Raw genomic sequence first — 25051 nt, forward strand, 5'->3', positions numbered from 1 at the left:
AATACTACTTTTATACAACTCTATATCTAACAATTTTTATACTCTGTCCACAAAATGCTTGAGTAAAAAAAAATGTTATCTATCTGTTCATGCGAGTGTACGAATTTTTGTGAACATTCGAGTATTGATATCAATATATTTGACGGTTTCTCATGCCTCCACAATTGAAATTGAGACTTTACTCATTTTCATAGATGGAAGGAAAACACATGAAATTGTAAATTAGTCATTAAATTTTATTTAAAAAAGGGTAAGCCTCTCTTCCTTGTTATAAATATTCCTATTACATGGAAATAAGTTTAAAATTTGTCAAAATTAATCTCTCTCTGGATATATTCAAGGGTTCCCTTAAAATGTTAATCCGTTTTTAGTATTTTATGCTCCTTTGTAACTTTGGAAAACCGAAAACATACTCGTATTTTAAATTTTACAAGCACGTTCCAGAGCGCCCGAGAACTCTTTGCTACTTATCGAATACCTCGAAAAGTATTCGTCGGATTTACTTCAAGTGTTCAGAAAATATGTCATAGAAATATCCTTTGTAAATTATACATTAAAAAATGCAACAAATTTACTTTTTGCAAATTTTCACTACTCCTAACCACATATAGTATAACCAAAAGAATACTATATATTCTTTTGTGTGTCCGTTACATTTTTCAATAAAATACCTTTTATTTTTTATCAAAAATATATTCAATAATGTATATTGAAAATCAATACATTTCTTTTTCGGACTAAAGTCCTATTCATACTTATATTAACCCATTTTGGTAGCTATGAAACAAAGTACATATATTTGACGTCTTGCATTACGGTATTAACCTATGAAAATTCAAATGTCACATTATTCTTAAATAGTTATTATAGCCTTGTTAGAGCTATTGAACCTTATAGTCTATGCCCACAATTTTGATAATTGCAATAAATTAATTAAAATTAACTTTCATTAATATCGACACAAGCAATTTAAATTCTTAAGTTTTATACAGTAGTTACTATAGTAAGAAATTACATCTACATACATATATATATTTATCACACATTTCGCATTGGAATTTGTAGTAATTACAAAATCTCTGTAATCATCGAATTGTGAATGTGAATGTGATTTTTTATAAATAAATAATCTACGCTAATCGTATTTTCCTAATATAAATATATGTACATAATAAACATATCACAAGATCATATAAATGATCTAACCTGTCAAGCAATTCATTGTTTTTAAAAACAAAAACGAAAATGAATGTGAGGAAAATATCATTTTTACTTAGAGTATTAAATTGAGCGTTGCATGACTTCTTAAAGTACCTCACCCGAAATGAAAACATTTTAGAATGATAGCTTGTCACCGGAAGCTAATTCCACACTTTTTAGCTATTTGAGGTGTATGAATGGATGCAATCGATAATAGCAGTGGAATATCGTTTTCACTAAGATTAAGTGCTGTGGTTACAGTACTTAACTGGCAAAATTCTGTTTCGAGTAGAAAGGCGGCTAACGATTCCGATTGGAGAAATATTTCTTGCATTTTCGATTCCAGAAATGCCAAACACTGAAAAATTTTTTTAACAATATTTTTTGTACCATACATAATTTTGCAAATCAATAGCAACACAAACCTCATACGCGGAAATTCCAGCGTTATTCATTGCATGCACGGTTTCGAGCATATTGGACACTAATTGCGACATTCCCACTGGAGTACTTTGTTCGCCTACATATGGAAAATGTTGAAGTTGTGACGAAATCAATCGTACATCCCACTTTTCCATATCCGCTACGATAGCCACATTCTCAGCAGACAATGAAATTAGTGATGCAGCACGAGCTGATAAAGCCAGATCTTCTCGAAGTGACATCTGCCATTTTTCTGGAGGGGCACAAGTACCCTACAGTAATAAGCATTTCACAAATTATTTATCATAGCTTCGTTCAATTTCAATTAAAATTTAATTACCTGTAAGACCATATCAGACACGTAATGATCACTAACATTAAGAAAAAGTGACGGTACGAAACCTGCTCGCAATTTCATGCCATCTCCAGCACTTATTTCGTCTTCTTGCGGTATATCTCTAATTCCGGGTACCGGTAGTTTCACTAAATGTAATGCTTCATTTACTGCCGCACACTTTGCAGCAACAGATGAGATAGAACCGCGGTGTGAGGATACTTTTCGTGTATTTGTGTTGTACGTCTTATGTCGCTCCGTTGGAGATGGCGGTGAGCACAATTTAGGCTCAAGTTCTGCAAAATTATCTACAGACGAAGCTTTCAGTGTATCAATTGAAGCAGCTGAGCCGATAGGCTGCAAAGTACGCGTGCTAATCGATGGCATGTGTGTTGTCGGACTCCTCAACACTTTGGTCGCTGATTGTTGACAATGGGGAGAACGTATCTCATCTGTTTCAAATTCCAATTCAGTAGCGTTGGAGGGCGTTTGATATGAATTAAGTATGCTATTGCAAACCATACATTCCGTAGAATTATCTGGTGTACTTTCAATAGCTGTCGACGCAGATGACGAACAATCTGAAGTTAAACTTTCTAACGTGACACCACCACATTGTGTTTTAAATTTATTGCTCTTGTCCAATAACAGGTCATAGTTGGATAACACTAAGTTTTTGCTTTTCATGTAGTTAGTGGCGATTTGCGGAAACTGTTCAAAGTTAAACTTAACGCCCGAGTGTCGCTTCGATGTTGGGCCGTGTGTACGTTGATGTAGTGGACAAAGTTGTTGAGTGCTGCCGGTATTAGAGTCATCCACATGTGTTGTTTTTGTACCCTCTTTTTCAATAGCTGTTATAAGATCTTCGTTGCTTTTCTTAATGTTAACAAGTGGCTCATTTTCGCCTAACATAAATACAACACCTCCTATAGAATTTGCATTTACATTGGCACGATTCTTCTGACAATTGTCAAAATGAATTTCTTCTTCTAAACTCACATTTTCACGACGCGGCTCTATGCCCCATGTCATGCGATCAGTCTTTCCCATGCTATTTTGTGTAATTAGATCTGAAAGCGACAGATTAGTCATGGGTTCATCTAATTCCATTTGATGTCGGAGTTGTACACCGTCACCAGAATAAGACATATTCAATGCTTTCTCTCCCCGTTGTAGCTGCTTTAGGCTGACACCTTCTTTTACAACTTGCCAGAAAAAGTGTCTCTTTCCTGTATCCACAACCCCCTCATCCGCTAATGCAAAGTGTCCTTCAATACCAGTATCTATTTCAATGGCTTCTACAGCACCTTCTTCACTTGTACTACCACCACCGAGTGAACTTTCATCTTCTATGCACAGTTCTTCATTATCAGGTGTTGTAATTAAAACTCTTATTTTTCCCTCTTTCTCTGCTAGAGACATACTGTTACAGCTGTTTTGAGATGTTCCCATTTTTAACAACGATTTTTTTTCAATGCCTGTGTCCATTAGGTAATTTCCAATTCGCAATTCTTGTTGAACAAAGCGGGAATCTCTAAACGCCAATACATTGGGAATTTCATTCTTTTTTAACGTGCGGACAACTTGAGCACCATCCATCTCCTCATCACTGCTTTTCTCTTCTTCCCCTACCGTCTCTTCAGATAATTCTCCACTATCTGATATAGTGTTTAAATTTTGTTTACAAGTGTGTGTACGTTTTAGCCCCCCGCCACCGTTTATTATGTCCCCAGAGAGAGATGACTTTTTGGGATTAGAACCACGTTGATATGATCCGTTGCTACATTTCTTTAATACTTCATTTTTTCGCTTTTGAAGTAGAGAATTAAGTGTATCCTTGTTAAAGTCTTCACGCTTAGCTGAACGTCTCACTTCCCCACATCGTATGAAATAGGTGAGTATGTTAAGCAGTCTTTCCACTGCTAATTTTTCTGTGCCATATATAACCGTCCGCGCTAATCGTGGTGGCAGTCCAATAGCTCCATATAGGTCCCCCATTTGTGCCCAGAGGGCATTATAGGGATGTTTCTGTGAGACTTGTAGAAGTTTGGCGCGTTGTTCTATCGCTGCTGTAGATGACTCAGTCACGGAAGATATGGAATTAAATGCGGCAACTGTGGATACCCAACCCAGATGGTGCGTTAAAATGGCCGTCAACATAGTGCTGATAAAACTATAAAAAGTAAATAAGTTCATAAAAGATTTTTTTATTTCCATATTTTAGAATTTATATAGCACCTACAAATTAGTATCCTTAGTATCAGCAAATGTAAGCAGCCAACATAATTCTTTCATAAATTTTTCTGCAACGCTCTTTGAATACTTGTTGCCGCTGGTGGTTATACTGAGCCAAATAGGGCATTTGATGCGAGGTGCAGTGAACAAGTCGCTAAACCACTGTTGTGTCTCCAGCCATGCTTGAAACATAATCTGTAAAACATTATTTATTTGGATGTAAAATAATGCAAAGCTCTTATATATATATGTATGTATGTGGATAATATGTGACAATAAGCACTCAAAGCCCACTTTCTGTACATATTTCAACTAACCTGGTAAAATTCTTTATGATTGATGTACGCTCGCTCCGTACAAGCACGCAACCGACCCAACATCGATTCCAGCAATGCTATGTGCTCACTACAAAATAGTTCCATCTCCTCTTCAAAAGACTCACTCATAGTGATGCACACAGCCAGGCCCAGCTTAGCACGTCGATGCGAAGGCTTACCGCCAACACTTGACAACGTATCTCGACGTCGGCCAATTTCTGGGTTACTGCGTGATTCATTCGCACTATAACTGGCTCGTCTGTAATTCGGCACACCCATATTCCCGCCTTCACTGCCTCCACAATTGGAATTCCCCGTTGACGAATAGTTATCACTGATAAATCCAATTAAATCATTAATTGCATGTTCATTCTCAAACGATGTGCGTAGATTACGAGAGATGCGACGCTGAAGGCTACCGTCACTTGTATTATCGTCGAACAATGGTGTATATGCAAAATATATTGACTCAAAATTGTATTTTTGCAATGTGTCAATTTGCTCCGACGACATGGAGCCGAGACTACTGCGTGTAGAGTACTGATACGATGCTGACCATTGATCGCTGGACATTTGACTTCTACTCATGCCGTCGTAACCCGAATCGGTAACAGTGCTGTATGTTGACGATAAACGTGGTACACTATCCGCTCTACCACCATCAGAAGCTGTTGATAATGACTGTTGATCTGGTACATCCAGCGGGCTAGTTATAAAACTATTACGATCGCTTGGAGTTAGGCTAAATTGTCGGCCAATGCTCAAAGGATAACCCAGCATTGAAAAAGAACTCATCGAAAAGTTGTCCATCGAGCCATGTTCACTAGATATAGAAGTACGTGGTGTGGCCAAACTGTTTGTGGAAATAGTCGAGTATGGCGAATGTCCATTACCAGAATAGACTGGTGTGAGAAAAACTTGTGAACATAAGATACGAGGTGGCTGTTGTAACCAATGTACTTTAAAAGCTGTTCCGCGAAAGGACATAGCCGACGCTCCGAATACCATTTCTCCAATATTAGTAAATTCTGCAGAGTTTGGTTGTACATGCTAAAAATTTATAAATTAAGTATAGTATTATATTAGAAATCAATTTTGTTTATAAGTAAATGTATTACATTAATGTACTGTTTCTCACCTTATAGCCATATTCTTCACAAACTTCAATGAAACTATTACTGGAATGTGTTTTATAAGCTTGAGATTTACCACTATTTGCGTTACCATTTCGGCTGCGATTGTTTGTAGTGTATTGACTGAATCTTGTAAAGCGATCAGTACCGCTTTTGCCAATGTTGCCATTTGTTTCCTTTAGTGTCACTTTTTGCAGTGCGTTGGAGTCGAACAACAACTTGCGGCCGGTCTTGTCGCATTCTCGATAAAGGAGGACTCGCACTTGTCGACCATCAAATGGGAATTGGCTGTAAATGAACAAAGGGAAATTCAAAATATTAACTGTAAAGATGAATATATGGACATATTGTAGTCTTCAGAAGACATCAGATAACAAAAAAATCTTTCGCTGCTGATTTTCAGTAAAGAGTAAATATATACTATACATACATATATATAAATGTTAAGGGGAGAGTGAGAAGGGGGTTATAATCTTTTTGGTAAAGGTTTTTTGTTCTCAAAATTCACCAAGTTGTTTATGATAAACCAAAGCAACAATGAAATTTTACAACTTTAAAGCGTTTTCCCCAAAAATACTGCACTGATCGTTTTGATTTTTTAACATTATTCGTATACATATAGGGGTTTCATATAGTCCCATAAAGTTGTAAGCTATAACAAACGGAAAACATAGCTTTGAGAATTGTAATTGCAAAAACTCATTTTTATATGTAAATCAAAAAACATTTTTTTAAACAAGTGTAAAAGTTTATGGTTTTATGATTTTACGATGCGTTTCGACAAGTTTTGAGTCCCCTAATAATTTACGAGATAACACTGAAGTTTTTTTGCTGTCATTGCCGTATTTTTTACTATTTATCCATAAATTAACTGAATATTCTTCAAATTTCATACTATAATGTACTACTGGTTTCTAAAAACAGATTTTAACTATTTCATAAAAATATTCATAAAAATGGGTCTTGTTTTACATGAAATAATCCTACTCTCCCCTTAATGCTTGGAATAGGTATGTGAAAATAAATTAAATATAAATTACACATTCATAATTGAAGTTGACATTTAATATGTTAAGAAAAAATACATACATTGTACGAATATTTCAGCTTTCAGATTTCTATTTAAAAATTTGCATGTGTTATATCTACACACATTCACACGTATGCATTCTACAAGAGAGTCTGCTAATTTTAGCGAAGCACGTGAGCATTATTCATTAAAATCATGAGTGTGCTAACCAATTTAAGTTGAGTGGGCATGATAGCAGCGATAGCGATCATCAGCTCTGGCAAGTAGTTTTTTTACAGAACGAAAAGATAAATAACATATGGTTATTCTTTCGCTTTATTTGAAATTTTTTTTTGAAATATTGCAAGAATGAAAGCTTGGATGACTTCAAATTCAGTTCCTACAAATTGCATTTGGATATTATTGTACTTGAAAGTAGTGAAATTAACCGAAATATGCTACTCTAACATCTAAGTCTTAACTATCGAGTTTATTGTATAGCAGAAATATATATTATTTATTAAATAAATATAGATATTCGTACACACTTACTTGTTGCGCAAAATAACGGAACGCATTCGCAAAGGTGAAGAACCTTAAACCACAATTTTATTAATTTTATAATATATTTAGCAGATTTTTCAAATTTTTGACAAATATTTCTCGCTTTGTTGCCAATAGTCAATAAACAAAGACCAATTAATTATCATGGTGGAAAATATAAAAGAGCCGCCGTTCAAGTTGATAAAACATATAAATTGCACATGTCTCCATACATTTGAAAAATAAATATCGCTTCACACCGTTGCTTTCTCACACTCTATGATTAACGTGAGGTTGTAAAATATGAATAGGCGGATAATATCATTCACATTATCGGTATATGCACATATGGTATTTATACAGCTAAGCATAGAGAGAATCGCGCGCAATAAGAAACAATTGAGAAGACGGTTTTGGTACTACGAACACTTCCACACGCAGACTAAGGTACAAACTAGCCCGTTACCGTTGTTCTTGGATCAAAACTTTAACTTCACTGTTTTCTTTTTTTATAGAGACGATATTAAAGATTGAATAGATCCCAATACTAGAAAATAGATTTTTCTACTATATAAAGTTCAACTCGTGTCATTATTTTTTGTGTATTTGCCACTAAAATTGATTCGCACTTGCTTAAATTTCAAAAATAAATAAATTTAATTATGAGCGTATTACAATATGTGAAGCGAGCTACTTGAACGCATTCTGCGTTGTGTTTTGCTAGAGATTGTAGCCACAGTAGCTGACTTTATTTGTCACAATTGCCTAACTGTTTTCACGTTATCTTGATATATTTTTATGCGTTGTGCTAGCTTCGCTCTCGCCGGCCGACTGAGATGGTGTTCGGCATCCATACATAAATAGCAGTGAGCAAACTCAACACATTAAAACAATTCATACGATCTGTTTTAGAAACTCGGACGTCAGCAAACCAAATAAATGGTTGGGGTGAATTTTGTATGCAGCTCACATGATCTGTCCAGTCAATAAACTGTACATAAACGCGCACAAACGTGCTGACCAACACAGCAATTAAGTTTCTCACTGGTAGACCAATTGGCTCCCAAGTACAACGATTGGTATATATTTGTATATATATATACTTACATATACATGTACCTACATATATTATATATATTAAAGGCCGTTTTTCGACAAAGCTCGGAAATCTTTATCGATTTTTTTTAGGAAATTTCCATTTCATGTTAGCTTCCCATTTTCCTTTTCCAAACCTTTTAATCTGAAAAGTCGTTCATGTTAACTTTCAACAGCCTTCATTAGCGTTGGTTTAGCAGCTATTTTCAAAAAGCTTACATACATATATACATATAATTGCAAATATGTAGAGAAGTTTGGAGCATGGTTACTCTATATAAGTACATAGTATTTATTTATTTAAATATACACACGCCAATCGGCATTATACAAATAAAATAAGAATTTATATGAGGGGTAAGATTACAATTTATTAAATCGACAATTTAAAAATTTATCATTGGACTAACGGTATTGTAATAGACGTAATTTAATTTCTGGAATAAAGGTACTGAGCGAGCCACTATGGAAATCCACTTTGTTGTATAGACGAGCTTGGCGATGCGGTTGTGAGGGCCTTTAAATGCATAGTTCTTGATAGTTTTTAGTAGATGATTGCATCTTAACGACGGATCCGCAGGGGCGTGTTGGAAACAGCTGTTAATATCAGACGCTTCAATCAAATCACTCACTACTTTAAAGAAAACCATTAAGTTAGCTAACTGGCGGCGTACTTACCGGTTGTTGACGTTGAATTGGTCGCAGATGTTATTTATTGAATTACATATATTTTTCAGAAAGGCAATAACAGTAGCCTAAGCTCTCACAGAGTTTAATTTGTATTTTTTTGATACGCTATATTTGAATATAATTCTTTCGAATGTCTTTTTTCATTATAATATTACGGAAGCACCGTCCTTATTAGAGCAATAAAAGCCAAATCGACAATTTCTGATGTTAAGTATTTATACATTCTTGCAAGAATAACTCAAAATCGAATTAAATTGAATATTTGGTAAAAGTTATCCCAAAAATGGACCGATTTAAAAAGTGGTATTTGTGGATGTATTTCAGTAAAAATGATTAATTAATATAAACTTAATTATGACAATATACAAGTATATTTAGAGGTAAAAATTTAGGAATAAAACACATTTGGAGAAAAATAAAAAAATTATATATACATACATACGTATATAAAGCTTATTATGGTTTTGAAACAAGTTCAATTAGGTGTTGATAAACTGAATTACATCATTTGGAGTTATAATTTTGCGCTAGTTTATGAAGTCTGTCCTAACTGGCCCTTTATTAGCCAATATAAGAGCTGAAGACATCTCGACGTTGGATCGTTTGAAATAATTTTTGGAAATGGAGTTCTCCGCAAGAGAACTAAATATATGTATGTATATATTTTTTAAATCGGTCCATTTTGGATAGAAGATATTCTTAGCATATACAATTATTATAATATATATATATAAATATATATACGTACAAGTATATGCTATTAAAATAGACCTTCGAAAGCAAGTATTTTTTACAAATTCCTTGTGTTAACATTATACATGGGCCAAGTAGCGCTCAGTGAGAGGATCGTTTGCGATCGCTACTTTTTCTACAATTTAGACCACTCTAACATATGATAATAAATCAACCGCAATAAAACCATATAATTTGATACGGTAAAAGAAATTATTTTTAATGTCATACCGTACACTTTTCTTATTCTTCAAATTGCGGAAGTGTGGAATTTTATTTAATTAGTAATGATATAAATATGTTTCATTAGTATTGTTCATGGCAATAAGTCTATAAATTTAGAAATTTTTTTCATATCTAAAATTTATTTCATTTTCAAAATTGAAGCAGTCGACGTTGTCCTAATCCTAGAACCAGAGCTTGTCTGATGGCCAGACATGAATCCAATGTTTTTCTTATACCTAATTTCAGCAACGAGGATTTCGTCACCGCTACGCCAGAGGCAGTGTCGGAGAACTCTGGCCTGTCTCAGCCACATTTCAAGAAGACTAATTTGAACATGTATTGCTGGAAGTTTCAATCACTTATAATTTCATACAAAGTGCAATTCGAACAATTTCTATATGAAGCACACTATAACAATATTTATGTAGCTAATTTTATGTAATATAAAAAGCAGAATTCCAACAAAATCGTTAAGTCAGTATGCACTCCAAATGAAACTTGACTTGGACAGATCTACAGTAATCCAAAAAAGAAAAATTGTATAGAGTATTATGTTCATTATAATAGTTAAAATTTTTTAATTACAATTCATATTCGTAACAAAAACTTCAAAAAGCGAAAACAACTCAAGATTCGAGAACCAAAAAACGTGTACCCTATAATTTCATTAAAAATATTGTGTTATATGACAATACACTGACATTATTAGTATTTTGTATGATCACCCTTGGTATCCAGGATAGCTTGTACTTTTCTTTATCAATTGTAATTCAGTTTCCATGTATGTCAACGAGTGCTCAATAGGGCTCTATGGAAGATGAGGTTGTACTTTTCTTACGTGGTGTAATAGCCATTCCCTAACTATTAAGCCTGAATACTTTGGATCGTTATCGTTTGATTGGGCCAAATTATTTTTTGAAAATATTCAAATATTCAACTTGGTTCATTATGCCATCGATAAAAACAAGACTGCCGACGCCATTCGAACCCATTGCTCCCCACATCATTACGCTATCTACACCATGCTTCACTGCTGTTTACATTTTGCTTTTTTAGAGCCTGTCCCTCTTTTCGACACACAAACCGACATCCATCAGACCCAAATAAAATTATTATTAGTAAATTTTGAATCATCAGTAAAAACTGCGGTATCTCGAAATTCATTCTGGTAGTGCATATAATTCTTTATAATCGTGAAGGAATATTTTTATTTTACAAATATGGCTTTTTACGCGTATATGTTCGGAATTCGAGTGAATGCAAAAAATTTCGGACCGTTTAAGAAAGGATATCGGCTATGGAAGCTTATTTTAGTTGCTTCGCGATGATTACTGCTTAAGTTTCGCCCAATCTTTCTTTCTCCCTGGGGTGTGCAAATATTTGTGGGTTTTCCACTATTACTTTGTCTGTCTACGTTTCAATTTTTTTTTTTGTGTATTTTTGGATTAGGTACTGTACCGTAGTATGTGGTTTTTTAACAATTTCTCCAATTTCGCGGGTATTTTTACCTTCATTACAATACGTAGTAGAAATTTTGCATATCCATTGATGTTTGTTTGTTAGCCATTTTTGGTTACTGTATTTTTCTACAAAAATTTATAAAAACAATTGCTATGTATTCCCCAAATTTCTATGGAAAAAAATTATTGTCGGTGTCGCGAGGTGTGAGTTGTTTATAGTTAGTGTGTTAAAAAATGTCAACAAAGCAGAATAAATCATTGCAAATTAGATGAAATTTGCGAAAAACGGCACCTGGCCGAAAAATAGCTAAGGTTAGAATCACATTTATGTTGCGCAGATGGTTCGCGTAAATTGAATTCATTGATAATTGGTAAATCCGCATCCCCCGTTGCTTCAACAGTTTGGAAAATCCAATGGAATATGCTAAATCGCAAAAGTCTTGGATGAATTCAAACGACTTTGGGTTATTGTGCAAGGTGGGTGGTGTTGACGACAGCACTGAAGACATCGAAAATTGGAACGATGTTCAAAATACGGAAGATGACGCAGATTTCGAAGTGTCTGACAATGAAGTTGAGGATCCGTTATCAAGGAAAATATGCAACACAAAGTGAGTTTTTCGGAAGCAGTTGAATGCCTCAATACCTTGACAAATTGGTATGAAAACAATAATGATGCAACTCAGATATCAAACAAACAAATTAATATGTACAAATGTATGTATAATGTGAAAAAGTACAAACTAAATCTAAGTTTTTCGAGTTTTTTTTCAAATTCGAAAAACTTTTGGAAAAGTTAATATTTCAAAATAGTAAAATACTCTTGGGACATTTTGGTTAACTTTTTCGCGATTCTACTGTATATATCAACCGAATCGATGCACATTTTTTCTATATTGATGCAATCTTTTTTACGTCGTGTGAAGTTTGATCTACACATGCCAATTGTTATAACATAAAAAGTCACAGAGCGCAAAATCTGGCAAATATGATTTCTGAGCGATGACTATGTTTCGCCCAAAAGCCAGTCGCAAGCAATCTAGAATGTGACGGAAGCTTTCAAGATTTTTGTACAGGTCTATCATCGACACTCTTCATATCCAAAACATTTACCAAAATGGTTGAGTCGATTCATAAGAGATGCTAAGATTTCTGATGTCTTTCTCATGCCAAGAAGATTTTAAACAGTCTCTTTAACCTTTGGATGTTATCGTCCTTTACAGAGGTGGCTAGACGACTCGTATGACGCAAGTTTTCTATTGTAAAGATAAAAGTTCTAACAAACTCATTGTTCAATTTTTATTTGCATAGTAAAAATCACCAGACAAACCTTTCGCGTCGTAAACAAACAAGCAACAATCACACCCTAATTGACATATATATGTATGTAGATCAAATTTCACACGAACATAAAAATGGTTGTAACAAACTAGAAATACAATTTTTATCGATTCAGTTTCCGCGTGCACTTTAAATGGATTTTGCTTTTGAATGTAAAAATAACGTAAATTTTGCATTATCTATGTAAGCATCAAAACCATAACCGTGTGAAGCAAAAAAAAATTGCCAGATTTTATATTTTTATGTTCAATAGATACATCAGCGATAACAAAAGATAATGCAAATGGAATAAAAATACAAAAAAAAAATTATATTATCATTTTTGTTCTCGTGATGTACAATAGTGTGAACCATGTGTCTGATATTATTAAATACAAATGCATACATCTGTATGATTATGTACTTACAAATTATTGATGTTAATTAGAACATTTAGCAACTATTACGAACGAAACCTCAGGCCCAAAAGAAAATAAATACAGAGCCACATGCTATTTAAGCAATGTACATATATAGGACAGCATATGACTGTCGCACATCCAAGTTTGATTTACGACAAATATAAAAAAAATGATGTGTTAAAGTTGTACAACATTTTTAATGATCCTTCATTGGTTGGTGTTTCATTTCAGGTATCCTGATAAAACCTTATCGAATTTGGTTGGAAGAAAAATGTTCACGAAATTTGGCGAGGCAACTCTATATTCATCGATCTTTTTGGAATCTAATGTTATTATAGTTTCGGTGCAACCGAAACTGGCGTTTCTTCTTGCTTGAACATCACTTCTGGTAAAATTATTCGGTCAGAAACGTTCGTAAATAAAAAAAAAGTGAATTATACATATTTTTTTTTAAAGACACTCACTTCTATCTGGCAATTTGAACAGGTGTACAATACTTTCGTAGAACAGAATATTGTTAACAAAAAAACAACAAAATTCCGTTATTTTTATTTTGCGTTGCTCTCTTTATGATACATTTTAATATTTGCACCAAAAATCTATTATTCATTAAAATAGTACGGGAATAGACGGGATAGTTGAAAAAAAATAAAAAAAAGGAATTTAACTGTCATCTGTAAGTGTGTTCAAATAATATAGAATTGTGTGATATAAATTTATTGAAATCGGTCTTTATTTTTTTTTTAGCAGGTAGATGAAAGGATTGCTTAATCGAAAAGCGAGAACTAAGAGTTAAGTTAAGAGATCAGGGCAAGACATATAAAGAATAAATTAAGTTTGCGAAAGACCATATGTATTGGCCCGCCGAAAAGTGGCGCAATATTTTATTTACGGATGAAAAGCAGAATTGTTTTGTTTTGTGGTATCCGCTCCAGACAGTATGTTCGTCGTCCCCCAAACACAGAATACCACCCAAGATACACCGCAAAGACAGTTAAGCATGGTGGGATAAAGATTATGGTGTGGGCTTGTTTCTCGTATGCTGGCGTTGGTCCAATCTCTTTGATCAGTGGCATTATGGACTAAGCAGTGTACGTTAATATATTGAAAGATGTAATGATGTATACTGGTTGGGAAATGCCATTAAAGTGGGCATTTAAGCAGGATAAAGATCCTAAACATACGAGCAGACTAGCAGACTTGCTAAATAGTGGTTTGCATCTGAAAGCATCAACCTGATGCCATGGTCAGTACAATCTCCGGACCTAAACCCGATCGAAAAATTAAGGTGCTTTTACAGCACAAAGCTTTGGCAAGTTGTTAAGGAGCCTTGAACTCAAATCTCTGTGAAACGTTGATTCCATGCCACGCCGATGCCTAGCCGTTATGAACAACAACGGATTTAAAACAAATTATTAGACCTAAGGAAACATATTAAACATGAAATATTTACTGTTACTTTAATATTCTCAGTTTTATCCTTTTTTTAATAGCCACTGCTATTTTCTTGAACAGCATAATTTTCCAATTTTATTTTAATTTTAAACCTGTATGTAAACTAAATTTTTTTTTGCTAAATAAAACTGTAAAAATATCATACATTAATTAAAAATTAGTTTTTTATAACTTTCTGATCGAATATTGTTCTTATCATGTGATTTGACTGTTAAATAGTTAGTAGCCACCGGCACTATTATTTTCATGAACACAGCTGAATATGTATATGTATGTATGCACATGTAAATCTTCTTCTTCTTCTTAATTGGCGTAGACACCGCTTACGCGATTATAGCCGAAATAACAACAGCGCGCCAGTCGTTTCTTCTTTTCGCTACGTGGCGCCAATTGGATATTCCAAGCGAAGCCAGGTCATTCTCCACTTGGTCCTTCCAACGGAGTGGAGGTCTTCCTCTTCCTCTGCTTCCCCCGGCGGGTACTGTGTCGAATATTTTCAGAGCTGGAGCGTTTTCATCCATCTGGACAACATGACCTAGCCAGCGTAGCCGCTGTCTTTTAATTCGCTGAACTATGTCAATGTCGTCGTATATCTCGAACAGCTCATCGTTCCATCGAATGCGATATTCGCCGTGGCCAATGCGCAAAGGACCATAAATCTTTCGCAGAATTTTTCTCTCGAAAACTCGTAACGTCGACTCATCGGTTGCTGTCATCGCCCAAGCCTCTGCACCATATAGCAGGACGGGAATTATGAGCGACTTATAAAGTTTAGCTTTTGTTCGTCGAGAGAGGACTTTACTTTTCAATTGCCTACTCAGTCCGAAGTAGCACCTGTTGGCAAGAGCAATCCTGCGTTGGATTTCCAGGCTGACATTGTTGGTGGTGTTTACGCTGGTTCCAAGATAGACGAAATTATCTACAACTTCAAAGTTATGACTGTCAACAGTGACGTGAGAGCCAAGTCGCGAGTGCGACGACTGTTTGTTTGATGACAGGAGATATTTCGTCTTGCCCTCGTTCACTGCCAGACCCATTTTCTGTGCTTCCTTGTTCAGCCTGGAGAAAGCAGAACTAACGGCGCGGGTGTTGAGGCCGTTGATATCAATATCGTCGGCATACGCCAGCAGCTGTACACTCTTATAGAAGATGGTACCTTTTCTATTTAGTTCTGCAGCTCGAACTATTTTCTCCAGAAGCAGGTTGAAGAAGTCGCACTTGTCTGAAACCTCGTTTGGTATCGAATAGTGACATGTAAATTATTTTCGGTTGAGTAAATATGTATGTATGTATGTATGTATACATACCAGGTGCGAAAAACGGGATCGCGATTGGTAACTAATCAATGGCTTTAAATGGCGCAAGTAGGACAATCTTCTGCATGTTATCGCTCCTCAACGAACTTTCATTTGTTTACAATTATAACGTTTGTTTTGGTTCTCAATACTATAAAGTTCTTATGATCAGTGCCGAATCAGTGACAAATCTTTAAATAACAAAATGCTTTCCAAACCTCTTCCAAACTACTACCAATTTGTTATCATCAAAACGTTTTATTTCATTTCACATTGCTAAATATACATATGTATTTATGTATATACATATAAATAGGTATTTATGTATGTATCAAATAATTAGGTTTGACAACAATTAATAGTAAATAACATTGAGGACAAAGCAGATAATATTAACAATTTTCGCTTAAAATCATATGTATGTATGTAGATACAAATTGTATGTGCTTCAGTATATGTTTAAACATATTACAAGAAAACTTTTGTAAAATGCACTGATATCTAAATCTCCATTAAAATATTACACAGCTCGAAAACTAGATTTTTGTTTAGTTGCTCTAGATATCTTAGGAAATTTTTGTTTTCATGTGCCCAGATTAAAAAAAAAAAAATTGTTCATAAAAGTATTGAATGTGCTTTTGCTATCACTACAAGGATTGTGCGCACTTTCTCGTGCGTACAAATATTAAGTGCTCTTTACCGAACATGAGAATAAAAATCAAACGTGCAGATACTGGGAATTTAGAAAATTATACTGAGGAGAAACAAAGCACTTCCTTCAGATTCTAAAGGTAATGGGAGAGAGATATCAAGGGTTATGAGATAGTTAAAAGATGGCAGATTACTGCTGGTTCTTAAAAAAAGATTGTTAACTGGAAAATTGTAAAATAAATGCCCTTGAATGGAATTTATTCAAATATATGTACATATGTATATATTTTGTATATGAATTATTTCACATTTTACTTTTAACATAAAATGATAAAAAGTAGTCTAGTTTTAATAGCTTTTTCAACATTTATCGAATGTAATTGCAAAATCGACGGCTAAAAGCCAGATAGAAGTACACGTAAGAAAACACAAATTTGATTGTTGCCGTTTAAATATTGCATTATTCTATCATGCTTCAGAAATATTTGTAAGCTATTGCGCATTAATATAAAATTACGATTCAACCTTTTCTTGTTCAGTAACAACTTTCAGTAAATTCTGACTCATACATATGTAAAAAGACCACCGTTGGGACCTTCTCCAGGACTAAAGGGATACCTAAGCAAATTTCCACGTCTTTCTGTGCTGAGGTTCGGACATTAAGGGCGCACATAATGAAATAATATTCCATTTTTCTATATAAGATACATATATGTACATACACATATGGTCAAAATAATAAGTACATTCCTTTAGGCTGCAGTCATGATTGAATGTTTGGGGAAGTACAAGAATGCAACTACGGCTTGATTTTATTAAATTCTATATGGTAGTACCTTTTATAGTGAAAAGAAAATGCTGAATCCCCTCTTTGAAGTGGGCGTGGCAATTTATTGTTGATGTTCGTTTTCTAAGTGGTCAAAATAATAAGTACATTGTTAATTATTTTAAGATTTTCAGCAAATCGGACGATTTATTTTAATGGTTTGCTCTTTCGGTTGTATAGCTCCATGTTTATAACGCATTTAAAACTAAAAAATTGCATAGATGGGTAGAAAAAAGCGTTGCAGTGCGGGGAAAAAGGAAATCGTCTTAAACCTCAGAAAAGAGGGCCAAAGTCTTAGGAATATCGCTAAAACATTAGGCCATTCATTGTATTTCGTGCTCTAAGGATTAAAAATAATGTTGAAACTCGCGTTCGACCAAAAAAGACATCTACAAGGTCCCATTAACGTCTTCAAGAATATTATCACCCGATATTGGTAGCATAATATCTTCCCGAATGGCCCGACGAATACTATATCGAGCTAATTTAACCGGCAGTATAGCCAGAAGAATACGACTATTGCAAAAAAATATTTACAGATAAGATTACAATTCGCTAAAAATCCTGCAAATGGTCTGGCACAAGTGGTTGGAAAAAGTGGGCGCAATATCTAGTGGAGCTACGAAACAAAAATTAATTCGTTCGGAAATGATGCCTGACGGAATGTTCATCTTCCGAAAGGCAAAGAATTGCATTCACAGTTTACAAAAAACACCGTTAAACACGGTGACAGCAACATAATGGTCTGGAGCTGCTTTTCGTGGTATAGTGAAGGACCAATACATCGTATTTCAAGCACCATGAATAGGTTCCAATGTAAAGATGTCTTGGAAAACACGATGCTGCCATATGTTGAGGAAAGTATGCCACTAATATGGAAATTTTAGCAGGATAATGATCGTAAGTATACTTGGTAAAAGATTGGTTCCATGACAATGGTGAGAGTTCTCTTAAATGACTATGTCAATCTCCCGGCTTGAATCCAATTGAAAACAAGTAAGGAAGGGCTAAGTTCGGGTGTCACCGAACATTTTATACTCTCGCATGATAAAGTGATAATCGAGATTTCATTATCCGTCATTTACATACATATTTTTCAAATACCGTATGTGTTAAAGTTTTATTCCGCTATTATCATTGGTTCCTAATGTACATATGTATATATTATACAGAGAAGGCATCAGATGGAATTCAAAATAGCGTTATATTGGAAGAAGGCGTGGTTGTGAACCGATTTCACCCATATTTCGTACATGTCATCAGGGTGTTAAGAAAATATTATATACCGAATTTCATTAAAATCGGTCTAGTAGTTCCTGAGATATGGTTTTTAGTCCATAAGTGGGCGATGCCACGCTCATTTTCAACTTTTAAAAAAAGCCTGGATGCAGCTTCCTTCTGCCATTTCTTCCGTAAAATTTAGTGTTTCTGACGTTTTTTGTTAGTCGGTTAACGCACTTTTAGTGATTTTCAACATAATCTTTGTATGGGAGGTGGGCGTGGTTATTATCCGATTTCTTCCATTTTTGAACTGTATATGAAAATGCCTGAAGGAAACGACTCTATAGAGTTTGGTTGACATAGCTATAGTAGTTTCCGAGTTATGTACAAAAAACTTAGTAGGGTGCGGGGCCACGCCCACTTTTCCAAAAAAATTACTCCCTAATGCGATCCTTTGTGCCAAACTTCACTTTAATATCTTTATTTATGGCTTAGTTATGACACTTTATAGGTTTTCGGTTTTTGCCATTTTGTGGGCGTGGCAGTGGGCCGATTTTGCCCATCTTCGAACTTAACCTTCTTATGGAGATAGATGATATCTCAATTTTTACTCAAGTTACAGTTTGCACGGACGGACGGACAGACATCCGGATTTCAACTCTACTCGTCACCCTGATCAGTTTGGTATATATAACCCTATATCTGACACTTTTAGTTTTAGGACTTACAAACAACCGTTATGTGAAGAAAACTATAATACTCTCCTTAGCAACTTTGTTGCGAGAGTATAAAAACCATTGGGGGGAGCTAAAGGAACAGATTAGAAAGCAATCGTTTCAAAATAGGGATCAGTTAGGGAATTTTGGGGATGAGATTCCAATTGATACGTTGCAGCAAACTTATCTCCAGTATGCCAAAACGAATTTCAAAAGGAATTGAAAATAATGGCGAATATACTAGATAATGATGAAAAATCAAATAGGAGACAGAAAACTCAAACTAATAAATTTTCATTCACAGATACCTGATGTACTTATTATTTTTTTCCAGCCATTTTGTTTAGTCTTTTTATTATTTGCTAGAAATTTAAGTTCCTATTTCAACTATTATTACAAATATATTTATTTTTGTTATTTAAGTCATATATGAAATTAAATATGATATTATTTCTCTTTAAACATGAATAAAAGATAATTTATTAGTCATTGAATGCGACACGGGCTTAAGTATGTACATACATATGTACATATGTATAGTATATGTATTTACCTTATATTGTCCAAATAAATTATAAAAATATAAACAATTGTACAAAGATATTATTGCCTGTTCGAATGTTAATAGTTATTTGAATAAAACTTTTGAAGAACTGATCCTAAGCAACTTACATTTTATGTTCTTCAAAAAAGAAAAAGTAAATAAATAAATTGCGTTCGGTATCTTTCCACGTTATTAATAATTATCAATAATAAATTTTACTATTTACGATACTTTGTAAGTATGTAGTACATATCAGTACTATTAATAATCAACAGAATGTTAATCAATTAATAGTCGTAGTAATGAAAACTAGTATTATAGTTATCATTAGCAGCCGGCTATCTAGACGAATTGAAAAAGTTCGTAATCATTTTATCATCGAATTGGGTGTTGTTGGGTCAGTTGGGACCAGCACAGATGTTTACTGCTAGCGACCGCAAGAGAAAATAAGCTAAAAGAATTAACGACCGCTATGATTGTATGCTCACCTTGCGGATGAGTATAATATTAGAGGCATACCCCAGTTAAGCAAAATTAGGCTTAATCATATCAGAGAACATATTGTTGTTTCATTTGAACTTTAGTTTACTTTAAAAAAAATTTTACGCAAAATGTGTCACAACAATTATTATTATTGGTTGTACACAATTTCAATCAAAATATCCTTAAAATAAAATTTAGAGAAACACGCAGGTAGAAATACACTCTTTATATAAATCTATATTGATATATAATTTTATATGCAAAAAAATTTAACTACAAATACCGATCACTTCAATTGTCTAAATTTGAATTTTCAACAAATTGTTTTTGTTTTGATCAAGCATCAATTCGTGCAAATGCTTATTGTTGTTTTATTAAAAATAAACAAAATTAAATTGAAGGCATATGAGATAGGCTCAAATATCAATTATTTCACCCAATCATATGCATATTCTGTCGTTTTGTTTAGTATTAGTTTTATTTATTTATTAGTCGCATTTGCTTTTTGTATTTATTTTTGAATCTAGCAAATTTTACTATACCATACTTTATTGGCAACCCTGAACACACTGGGAGCGTTAAGAGAGTGAGTAAATAATACGAATAAAACAAAGTAAAAAGGCAATATCAGCAAGAGACCAGTATGCGAACATATGACATAATAATCACGGGTGGCAGCCGATTAGCGAGTCATGTGATTGTTTTTATTTACAAACTCTTTCATATACATTTGTATATATGTAAACATATGCACGCGTTGGCGAAAAACACTAGACTAGCAAGCATCATTATATTGCAGATTACAGATGCACATACATAGATACATACGAATATACCTATTATTTTATTTTGCGATCTTGTTTGCAAATTAATGAACAGTCCGATTCAACTCAAAGGCTACTAGCTTATGTGGCAGAGTGCCAATTTGCATTCGCTTTACTACTAATGTATAGGAACATATGTACTTACATATAAATGTATGTGTATGTTCGTAAATAAAGTTTTTGCGCCTATTTTGTAATTCAAAATTAATAATATTTTGTCCCCTATAAAGTCGAAATCATAAATGAAAACCATTAAATTTGTAGATGAATGAATTCCCTAAATAGGGGTTCATAGATTATACCTCAGCAAATTATACAAAATTTCTTAAAGAGAAAATAATAGTGCAGTATGGTAAATGAAAATGGATAGAGCAATTCTGGGTTAAAATAATTTTATCATTACAATTTAATTTAATTTAATTTAATTATATATACAAAATGTTTTTGGCCACTCTTCCGCTGAAATGCAATATTTGAAAAAAGAATAGATTAAAAAAATTGATAAGAATACTAATTATTTGTATGTTTTATAGGTTACTGATTGATTCTCTTACAACTTTGGCTTGCTTCAGGCTCTTGATTTGATAGATAAGTTCGAAGTATTCTTTTGTTTAAGTACGTTCACATACCATAAACATTTTTTATTTACTACACTTTATACACTTATTTCTTTAATTTCTATTAATTTTTAAGGGATCGAAATATATTTTTGAAATACATACATATGTATGTGTTTAAGTTAAATTTACTGAATCTGTAAAGTAAAAATAAGAAAACAGGAAATAAATAACAAAGAGAAGTCAAAACGAAAAGCGTAAATTCTGACTTGCTTTCTGTTTACTTCGCTTCGGCACGATTCCGATTAATTTGGCGGAGAAGTAAAAAAAACGAATTTCCGTATAAATGGGGTATGTGCGGATAGGAGAGCTTCTCCAGAGGAGAAATATGCAAAAATATTCCCGATTAAAAATTCAAAATTTTGCACTAAAAACACATGAGGGGGGATTCTTTTGCTCTTGCAAAACCCTTGCGCGGTGCATAGTCCAGTCATTATAGTAAGTTCACCTCGAAATTCGATATACCGATTTATATGTCTGTAAATACTTGTATATTGACACCCTAAAGTTGTCTCAAAACCTACATATGGTAGGTATACATGTATTTACAGGCAAATAAATGAGTATATCGAATTCCGAGATTCTTACCTAATTTAAGCTCAAATGACTGGACTAGCAAGAATTGCGGAATTTTCCTCTTGGACACGCAGAAAATTATTTGCAATGGCTGCCAAATATGTCAGACCGAAACCCATGTTTATTTTCGTGCAATGACACGTAAAAAAATAATTGCAACCCTGTGCTAGATGTCATTTTATTTAAATACATATTTTGACGTTAAATTGTTGAGGAAGGTAAATTTTAAATAGATGTTTCTAGCCATGTCTAGCCATGCACAATAGCCATGCACAATAATCATTTACAATAAATTGACTGAACCAGCCGTTCATATATCACTAGATTCTGCAATGGATACTCTCGTGATCTTGTATATTTCGGTACAGGATTTTTGCAATCTGCAATCTTGCAAGACCAAGAGAAACCCCCTATGGTATTTCTCTATGTTTCACTAAATTCTTTTCCATTTTTCACTTGGTATAATTTAATATACACTCTAAACATTGAAATAAGTTCACATTTCACTTTTATTTTGTAATATTTGACCCAAATTTATTAATTTAAAAACCACTTAGCACACTCATCGTTGCAAAGTATAGTTTGTTTACAATTATGAAGAAAACGAGCGTTGCCACATCTGTTTGTTATTTTGCGGTACCTATATAAAATATTTTATATTATTATATTATTTAATATTATTTTTGGAATTTGGACCTTGCGCAATCCATGCTGTTGCGGTTTAAAACACAAAACAAAAAAATGCAAGCAACTTTTATGTACATTCGTTGTGGAAGATTAATATTAAAAATATTGAACATAACGTATTAGGGGTATTCTCTTGCTCTTGCAAGATTGCAGATTGCAAAAATACTATACCGAAATATACAAGAGCACGAGAGCACCCATTCCAGAATCTAGTGATATATGAATGGCTAATTCGGTCAATTTGTTGTGAATGACTATTAAGCATGGCTATTGTGAATTGGCGCACCTTCTGCATACATTTTTAAGAAAAAAACTGTAACAAATCTTTAAAATTTAAGTAGAAATAACAAAATTCATTTAAAACTTATCTTCCTGAACAATTTAACGATGTAAAATATCTCTTTATGTAAAATGGCAACTACAACAGGGTTGCAATTATATTTTTGCGTGACATTGCATGGAAATATACATAGGTTTTGGTCTGACATATTTTACAGCCCTTGCAAATATTTTTCTGCGTGTGTTTGTTGTTGTGCCGTTGTAAATCTGCAATTCTTGCACCGTGCACCGGGTTTTGCAAGAGCAAGAGAATACCCTTATTGTGTTTAAAATTGAAGCTGGCAACTTTTAAGAGAAATTATTTTTTTAATTATTTTTAGAAGTTTAAACGTATATACCATTGTGAATCGTGCCTTAATAAATATTAAAGGGCTTTAAAAAAAAAAACATTAAACGCATTAATGATTACCTATAGATATCTGCGGATTTATTGTATTGTTTATATTACCTTAAATAATTTTTGGAGTGTACCGCTTGATTGTTGTTATGTACGCGTGGACTAGTTACTCCACTTATTCCTCTGAAAATCGCCTCTGAAGTTCGTGAGTTTTCTAAAGATTTTACTGAAGAACCTGCTGGAGCAGAAGTTATACCATGAAGAGATGTTGAAGCAGAACCAGACGTTGATGCAGACGTTGCAAGTGAGTTTGTAGTAGAAATGGTAGATGTATTGGCCGTTGGAAAAAAAAGTTTGTTCAACAATGCCATAATGTGTATGTTCAAAGCTGTTGAATTAAAACACACTTCTAACTTTTATATTAGTGTTCTTATGTCCGCACGCTACTGATTTTTCATCTTTAAAATTTTAGGCTAACTTATAGCTAACTCATATTTTCGTTGAAACCAATTTTATGTATTATCTGTAATCTAAAAAGTCATCACAAAAAATTAATCATTATCATATGTTAAAACATGCTTTATTCGACATATATTTTTGAAATATTGCACTTTAAAACCATACACATTTCACTTAAAAAATTATGTGCATTTTGATATTATAATCGCCTAATACTTATCGTTTCGAATTATTTTTATATGAATGCCAATAAGCACATCATATATGTATAAACTTTTTTACTAATAGGAGAGAGTAAGCACTATTTTCGCGACAAAAAGAAAATATATAACACGGATTTTAAAGAAAGCAGTAAATGTGCAACAACACAAACATAATCACACTATACAAAGCCATTAAAAATATCCGTCATTACAGAAGTCCTTGGACCACTTTCTTGGGTGTACTAAATTTTTATAAGAATGTAGTTTTAACGATTTAAAACATTCTTAATTATATTGCTTTGTGGCAAAAATTTTTATGAGGCAGCTTCTTTTTATTTGTATAGTATCCACTATGCACTGCTTTAGAAATACACAATAAATATATCACTATAACTATTTTCGGCGAAAACAAAGCACATACATTAATGGTTGTTTTTTATTATTCACATCAGTTTTTTTTTAGTTTCCCAAACAGAAACATTGTCCAACTTATGCTTAATTTGGTAGAAATTAAGCGAAAATAAATAAAATTCTAAATCTAAAATTTGAACTCATTATATATGTGACAAAGCTATTTATAATTACATTCGCTAAATTCGCAAAAATAGCAATTGTAGCAAACAAACTGCAATCCAACGATATCCACATTTTTTGACATTTGATACAGACGAAATACTGTT

The 25051-nt window shown here is 33.5% G+C and overlaps 1 protein-coding gene across 2 annotated transcripts; it reads right to left on the reverse strand.

Annotated features, from left to right (window-relative positions):
* Positions 1-672: 672 nt before the first annotated feature.
* LOC120776469 (folliculin-interacting protein 1) lies at positions 673-25024 on the reverse strand. 2 transcript variants are annotated; one of them, XM_040107138.1, is made up of 8 exons: positions 24957-25024; positions 23821-24239; positions 5648-5930; positions 4510-5559; positions 4200-4387; positions 1964-4130; positions 1626-1895; positions 673-1558 (listed from the first exon to the last, which is right to left on the reverse strand). In XM_040107138.1, exons 2-8 carry the CDS (start codon positions 24078-24080, stop codon positions 1352-1354), a joined length of 4425 nt encoding a protein of 1474 aa, XP_039963072.1. In that variant the 5' UTR covers positions 24081-24239; positions 24957-25024; the 3' UTR covers positions 673-1351. The 2 variants fall into 2 exon arrangements, with proteins under 2 accessions (XP_039963072.1, XP_039963073.1); XM_040107139.1 differs by lacking the exons at positions 23821-24239; positions 24957-25024 and adding an exon at positions 7204-8216.
* Positions 25025-25051: the final 27 nt, after the last annotated feature.

The sequence above is a fragment of the Bactrocera tryoni genome, chromosome 5 (genome assembly GCF_016617805.1).
Source record: "Bactrocera tryoni isolate S06 chromosome 5, CSIRO_BtryS06_freeze2, whole genome shotgun sequence".
NCBI lineage: Eukaryota > Metazoa > Arthropoda > Insecta > Diptera > Tephritidae > Bactrocera > Bactrocera tryoni.

What these genes read in the sequence shown, in the direction of transcription:
- LOC120776469 (XM_040107138.1), bottom strand. Translation starts at nt 24,080, where the DNA reads ATGGCATTGTTGAACAAACTTTTTTTTCCAACGGCCAATACATCTACC. An exon ending in CACTCCAAAAATTATTTAAG is followed by an intron (nt 5,931 to 23,820) that starts GTAATATAAACA and finishes GTTCATTTACAG; the next exon opens with CCAATTCCCATTTGATGGTC. An exon ending in TGTCTGATATGGTCTTACAG is followed by an intron (nt 1,896 to 1,963) that starts GTAATTAAATTT and finishes TTATTACTGTAG; the next exon opens with GGTACTTGTGCCCCTCCAGA.